The sequence below is a fragment of the Galeopterus variegatus genome, unplaced genomic scaffold (assembly GCF_000696425.1).
Source record: "Galeopterus variegatus unplaced genomic scaffold, G_variegatus-3.0.2 Scaffold775, whole genome shotgun sequence".
Classification (NCBI taxonomy): Eukaryota; Metazoa; Chordata; class Mammalia; order Dermoptera; family Cynocephalidae; genus Galeopterus; species Galeopterus variegatus.
This window is the reverse complement of record NW_007726886.1, coordinates 40,261-48,005: the sequence shown is the minus strand read 5'-3', so window position 1 is coordinate 48,005 and position 7,745 is coordinate 40,261. Positions and strand designations below refer to the sequence as shown.

At 32.0% G+C, this 7,745-nt stretch overlaps 1 protein-coding gene across 2 annotated transcripts in view; it reads left to right on the top strand.

The window, feature by feature from the left end:
• The window catches only part of CHMP2B (charged multivesicular body protein 2B), a 29,044-nt gene extending 21,561 nt beyond the window's left edge, over positions 1-7,483 (top strand). For both annotated transcript variants that reach the window (XM_008572367.1, XM_008572365.1), the window contains exons 3-6: positions 2,088-2,282; positions 6,222-6,324; positions 6,690-6,796; positions 6,987-7,483. In XM_008572367.1, the coding sequence (XP_008570589.1) occupies positions 2,088-2,282; positions 6,222-6,324; positions 6,690-6,796; positions 6,987-7,097 (516 nt within the window). In that variant the 3' untranslated portion in view covers positions 7,098-7,483. The remainder of the gene's footprint in view (positions 1-2,087; positions 2,283-6,221; positions 6,325-6,689; positions 6,797-6,986) is intronic.
• Positions 7,484-7,745: the final 262 nt, after the last annotated feature.

The following is a 7,745-nucleotide window of genomic DNA, read 5'->3' as shown; positions in this document are numbered from 1 at the left end:
GAAATGATTGTATAGTTTCTGTTAACATAGTGAATTACATTGATCGATTTTCAAAAAAAAACCAGTGTTTTGTTCCTAGCATATACACTGCTTGGCACTGATGTATTTTTTTTTTTAATGTGTTTTCAATTTGCTGAAATTTTGTTAAGAATATTTGTATCTGTGTTTATGAAAGATCTTGATTTGTAGTTTCACATTTTTGTAGTGTTTATATTTGATTTTTGTATTAGGGTAATAATGCTGACCTCATAGCATGAGTTGGCAGGTGTCCCTAACTTTTTTCATTACTGGAAGGCTTTGTATATTTCTTCCTTCAATGTTTGATAGGATTCATCAGTAAGTCATCTTTGAATGAAGTTATCTTTGTGCATAAGTTTTTAAACTGCAAGTTTTTTAAAAAATAGATATAGAGTGGGTTAGGTTATCTGTCTTGTTGAATGAGCTTTGGTAGTTTTAGTCTGTCAAGTATTTTGACCATTTCTACTAAATTTTAAAATGTAATAACATATTGTTGATTATAATGTTTTATTATCCTTCAACATCTTTAGGATATGAAGTGATGCCCTTCTTTGCGTTCTCGACATTTGTAATTTGTGTGTTCTTGCTCTGTCCCAGTTTTTTCCTTCATCAGTGATTTATCAATTTGATATTTTGTAATATTAAAAAAAAAAACACAGCTTTTGGTTTCATTCATTTTCTCTACTGGTTTTTCTTTCCTAGTTTATAGATTTCTTGTTGATATTATTTTCATCTTTTTGCTTACTTTGTGTTTTATTTTCTCTTTTTTCTACTTTATGTTGAAGCTTATGAGGTATTCATTTTTTAAATATAAACTTTATTGCTGTAATTTCCTTCTAAGAACTGTTTTAACTGCAGTTTACAAATTTTAATGTTGAATTTTAATTTTATTATGTTCAAAATGCTATCTCATTTTCTGTTTTTTTTTTTTTTCTTTAACCCATGGCTTATTTAGAACCATACTTTTAAATTTCTGCTTATTTGTAATTTTCTTTTTGTGTATTCTTTATTAATTTTCAGTTTAACTTCATTGTGGTACGTTAACATACTTTGTATGATTTTAATCCTCTTAAATTTATTGAACCATGTTTTCTGATGCAAAAATGGAATATTTTGGTTATTGTTTAGTATACATTTGTAAAGAATGTACATTTTGCTATTGGTGATGTAGTTTCTTATGAATGTCAGTTAGGTCAAATTGGTGATAGCTTTAAATCTTCTGATCATTACAGATTTTCTGTCTACTTGTAACAATTATAGCAGTATACTTAAGAGAGGAGTTATTTATTGATATCTTTCCTGCTGTATATTTTTCTATTTCTCTTTTCAGTTCTGTTAATTGAATAGTTGTACTTCATATATTTTGAAACATTGTTATGACATCCATCCACATTTAGGATTATCTTGATATCTTTATGTATTGATTCCTTTATCATTGTGAATTGCCCCTTTTTATTTCTGGCAGTACTCCTTGTTCTCAAGTTTATTATTAATGTAGCCACTACAGATTTGCAAATTTTTATAGTATGTATTTTTCCATTCTTCCACCTAGCTTTGTTTTTATATTTAAAGTTGGTCTCTTGAGATGGCATGTAATTGGGTTTGCTCTCTTATGTAACCTGATAGTCTGCCTTTTAATTGAAGTGTAATGTGGACCATTTCATTTAATGTAATTATCTATATTATTAGTTTTAAATCCACCACCTTGCTCTTTATTTGCTCTGTCCCACCAATTCTTTGTTTGTTCCTTTTTTTCCACCTACTTAGTTTGGATTGAGTTGTTTTTGTTTTTGTTTTTGTTTTTCCTTCTGGGCTGTATGTCTGTGCTGTTTTTTTATATTTGCCTTGGATTTGACGATGAAGGTACTAGTTCTTTCCTTTCCATGTAAACATGTGGTGGGTGGAATAAATGGCCCTCTCAAATTATTATTTTTTTCCTTGACTTTATGACAACCTGTTCCCCCTTCATGATTAAGGAGAAAGAGTGTATGTATGTTAAATCTTCTGAAAAAAATTATTGAGAATAACCCTCAGTGATTTTGTTCCCCTCCTTTCATTTCCTCTCTTAGGAATTAGAAATTAAGAAAATGGCCAAGATTGGTAATAAAGAAGCTTGCAGGGTTTTAGCCAAACAGCTTGTACATCTACGGAAACAGAAAACAAGAACATTTGCTGTAAGTTCAAAAGTCACTTCTATGTCAACACAAACAAAGGTGATGAATTCCCAAATGAAGATGGCTGGAGCAATGTCTACCACAGCAAAAGTAAGTGAGGACCTTTATATTCATAGATTTATAGTTTTCTCAAAGATATTTAAATATTGAAATTCAAATAAGATTTAAAAATCACTTCCTGGTATATATATGATATAGAATCTGTGTAATTTTTAGTAAAATGATTTATAATAATAATTCAGGCAAGTACTTCTAGGTATTTATTGATATGTTTTAATATAAAGTTTCTTGTTTTAGGACATTTCCATTTTCCCAAGATCAAATGTAGCTTCTCAGTTTATAAAGTTGACTTAAAAGTATTTGATTTTTTTTCCCTTGTCAAATTAAATTAAATTAATCTTAAATTCCCTTAAATTTGGGCTTCTTATTGTATTAAGTTATAAGTTCTGACTACTTTTGAGTAATAGTTTCCTCTTGATTATTTTTTATTAATGTGTCACACACATAAATACTGTCAGAAGCATTATCAGGTAATGTTTTTCAGGAATTTATGTTTAACTTACTGCCTTATGTATAATCATTGTTTCTTCTGTAGAGGTTAAAAGATTCTGAGCCTCTCAATCATTTAATAAATAATGAGCTTCACAGTGTATAGCAAATACTGTGAGTAATCAAAAGAGGTTTAAGATAAGGCTTTTCTTTCACAGAGTTTACATTCAATTGGGGAGAGCTTACGTCTCAGTAGAAAGTACCCACTATTAGATTTGTACATCAGTCTGTGCTGAGCTTCATTGAACTGTCTTAAAAAATATCACTAGGTGTTAGATGTAGAGAAAGGGGAGTATGAATATGAAAAGGAAAAATATCCACAGAGGAAACTACAGGTTTACATTAGGAAAATGGTATATGCAGTTGATTCCCATTACTCATGGTTGTCATGTTCTATGAAGTCAGGAATAGAGAAATAGCGAATATTCAACTGTTTGTTGCTCCTAGAGGAAATACAGAGTTAGGTTCCAGTGAGTCTTTTGTCACATTTTCATCAGCCAATCCATACATAACCTTGTTTTATGTGTGTTTCTGTTTAAGTACACCATATTTAATATATGTTGTTGATTAATGTTGAGCTCACAGCCAACAGCACTATCACTCATGCCTAAACGAAGTTTATCTAACATGTATTTTCTCCATAAGGCATATTGTGGCCTTCTTTCACTCAGTAACACTAGGTAGCATTTTTATACTATGTGTGGGGACCATTTTAAACAGTGAAATCACCAAGAAAAAGCACAAAAGTGAGAAAAAGGACACTCATTTACAAATTACAAAAAGGACACTCATTTACAATATGAAATATGAGACAGGAAGCAGAGCATAGCCTTGTTTGACCTCAGCTGGAAGCCCGCACATTGGGTTCCTCAAATGTTTTGCCGCTCTGCACATGTCCGTGAATAAGCATTAAAGCACTGCAAGTATTGATTTGTGCTTACAAATAAATTTTAACGAGTAGGCAAATTCACAAATCAAAATCTACAAATAATAAGGATCAATTGTAACCCCTTTTTATACAACAGAGCACATGAAAGTAGAATGCATCCATCTTATGAGATACAAAAAGTACAGGGACACATTATGTTCTTTAAAAATATAGAGAAAGTTTCAGTCTTAGTTTTTCTTATTTAAGTCATTTTTAATGTATCTTAGTTATTTCACAGTGAAAAATACAGTTAATGGCAAGAACATTTGATTTCCTTTTTTGGTTTTACAAATGGACAGAACTAAATACCTGTCTGATTTGGGGAAAAGATCGTGTATGAAGATCACATACCAAGGCTCTATAAATTTCCAATAGTGTTGAGGGGAAAGATTCATGATTTTGCAATTTTCTGCAAGTGGTAGGGCTAGGAGAAGATACCTAATGTGGTCCTGCCATATAGAGATGTCTGAGTCGCAATTCTTACTTAAATTTCTTTAGAAATATGTTCACACAGCAAATATTTCTTCAGGTCCTCTTGGTAGGAACTATAACAAGTGATGGGGATGAAATGGAAAGCAAAACCAGGCAAGGGCATAACCTTCATGGAGCTTACAGTGTAAGAGGCAGCTCATTTGAGAGACAGTATTTATACTGGTGAGAAGCACAGGCACTGGAGCCAGACTGTTGGGTTCAGATTCACTTCATTTAGTAGTTATGTGACCGTGGGCAAGTTATTTAGCCTTTCTGTGCCATGTATCCGTTTGTAATATAGGGATAATGGTAATACCTAGCACATAATGTTTTTGTTAAGTTTAAAAGTCATTTAACTTTAACATTAAAGTCCTTAGAATAGTGCCTGGCACGGAGTAAGATTATATGAAGGTACTTCAAAAAGTTCATGGAAAAAATGGAATTGAAAGATATTATGAATCTTTCCATGAACTTTTTGAAGTACCCTTGACTAGGTGTTAGCTACTCTATCATCATCATCATTATTATTATTGTTATTAGTACTTCTTACATCAATAATGTAAGCTACAATTAAAGTAATTTAGTTTACATCAATAAATGTAAAATTTTATTTATAGTGACTAAGATTTAACAAGGGTGTCTCTTCTAGTCTGAATGTGTCAAAGGCTACTTCCCAAAGAAAGTAGTAAACTAAAATTTGAAGTGTTGATGGTGAAAGCAAATGGAGAAGAGCATTCTAAGTGAGGGACTAGTATATGTAAAGGTCCCATGGCAGGAGAGAGCATAACACATTGTATTAGTCTGTTTTTTGTTTCTATAACAGAATACCTGAAACTGGGTAATTTATAAAGAACAGAGGTTTATTTGCTTATGATTCTGGGACAGCTGCATCTGGCAGAGGCCTCAGGCTACTTGTACTCATGGCAGAAAGTGGCAGGCAGCCAGCAGGTACAAGCAAATCACATGGCGAGAGGAAGCAAGAGAGAGAGAGAGGAGAGGTGCAGGGTTTTTTAAACAGCCAGCTCTTGTGCGAACTAATAAAGTGAGAACTCACTCACTACCTGACCCCCCGGGAGAGCATTAATCCATTCATGAGGGATCTGCCCCCATGACTCAAATAGTTCCCAACACTGTCACATTGGGAATCAGATTTACACATGAGCTTTAAGCGGACAACACATCCAAACTCTATTACACATTTAAGAAAATGAAAGATCACTGTGCCTCGAGGGCAGTGGTGCCAAATGAGACTGTCTGGTTTAGCAGAGTTCAGTTGGTGTTAGGGCTAATAGGCAAATTATGGAATTTGGCTTTTAACACTAACAGCATGGAAGCTGCTGGAGAGAGGTGTAGGAGTGGGGAGTGGGGAGAATGTAGTGTCATACTTGAAAAGATTTACTTGGTTGCAGCCTTGAATACTGATTATCTGAGAAAGGACAGTTTACTTCATATCTTTGGAACCAACATGTTTTCTATTGTGTGGTGGCTTTTAATATACTGAATTTTAGGTATATAATACATAAAAACATATATACATATCTTATATATATTGTGTTTTATACATATAATTTTTTCCATACTAGATAGCATTAGTCTCCTTTTATGAAATAAATTATATGAGTTTATAATGTGAGAGAATTCTTTTCACATATTTTTGCACAATTTTTAAAATTTCTTTAAATCATCGTTTAAAATGTGTCATTAGATTACATGTGTGCTAGTATATACTCTAATTTTTTTAAATTAAGACGTTACCTGCTTGCCATGTAACATGTAAATTTAGTTTTCTCATTTGAATAGCAGTGGGTTTTATGTTTGTTTGTTTTTTTTTACATGATTTTTTTGCCTACTGTTCAGATGAGGTTTTTCACACTGGTCTATATTATACAGATGTTAAGCAGATGGTTTCCAAATGAGTATTTCATTTTTTTTCCTGGAATACTTAACACTCTGTGTTTGATTATGGCAATATGTGTATCCCTTAAAAGTGTATCTATATTCGATGTGTTCCTTTTAGACTTATTCCATAGTAAAAGTTTTGTGATTATGTAGCTAACATGAATCTTTTCATATATTTAAAGACCATGCAGGCAGTTAACAAGAAGATGGATCCACAAAAGACCTTACAAACAATGCAAAATTTCCAGAAGGAAAACATGAAAATGGAAATGACTGAAGAAATGAGTAAGTTTAATAAGTTGTAATGAAATTTAGTTTTCTCATCTTTGAATTAATCATATTTATTTACTAGCAGTTTCTTATATCTATTAGATATATATATATTTTTTTAAAATCAGAGTAGACTTGTTTTACTATAGGATAATTTATATTGAAATGAACATTATTTCAGGTTTAGTGGCTCAAAAATGTACTTATCAATCTACTTCACTGACACAATGACATTAGAAAGTGATTTTTCTGTTTTGTTGGTTCACCTAAATTTGCCTTCTGCAATATACAAAATAGTTGGACTATCTTCTAAAAAGGTAAATCTAACCTGAAACTTGTTTGAAAGTAACTTCTTTGTTTCCTCCTCTACCCCTCCCCAGTCAATGACACAATTGATGACATCTTTGAGGGCTCTGATGATGAAGAAGAAAGCCAGGATATTGTGAATCAAGTTCTTGATGAAATTGGAATTGAAATCTCTGGAAAGGTATGAACATCTTCTCTCAGAAATAGTTCCTACCACTTTTGTCACTTAATTGTTTTAAGTTGTCCTTTACTATTAGGTGCATGTTTTTATATTTGTTTCAAAAGTAAATCTCTTTGCAGCACATCCTTATGTCCTAGTGCAAATGTTTGCTAATGCATGTTGTTTTCCTCTTTTCCTTTCTTTAATATAGATGGCCAAAGCTCCATCAGCTGCTCGAAGTTTACCGTCTGCCTCTACTTCTAAGGCTACGATCTCCGATGAAGAGATCGAACGGCAACTCAAAGCTTTAGGAGTAGATTAGTCAAAAAAGTCATAATATTTTTGCTTATTTATAATTATTTAGTATAAACAAGGCACAGTGCAGATTCCTTTTACAAAACATACTTATTTTGCAAAAATGAAGACCATAAGTGAACAGTTGTATATTACCCCATGGCTATTTTGAATCCTTTGCCAAAGAATGACAATGATGCAAAAATGGAAACAGTTTGGATTTTAATTAGAACTATTTAGGAGTGATGATATGTAAAAAGTTGACTTCTGCATGGCACAGAGAAATTATATTCATTATTAGTGTCAGTTTATGTTCTAAATCTTTTCACACTGAATACAAAAATCTTGTTAAATGCCACTAGGCACCAACTTAAAGATACTTTTAAAAATATTAAAAGTATATTGTTAATTATGTATCTGTTGCTTGTCTTTTGTAAGCGATTATGTGTTATGACCATAGGCTGTTCTGCTGCCAAATTATTGTTAAATGATCTAAAAGAAGCGTGCTATTTAAACATCTGTCTTAAAGAAAAACTGTCATAAGCTTTTCTTTTTTTTTTTTTTTCTTTTTTTCCTTTGGGAGAACATTCTACTTGGTAAGTTTATTACCTTTCTTTTTTCTTTTTTTTTTTTTTTTCTTTTTGTCTTTTTTCGTGTCCGGCAATGGATCGCAACC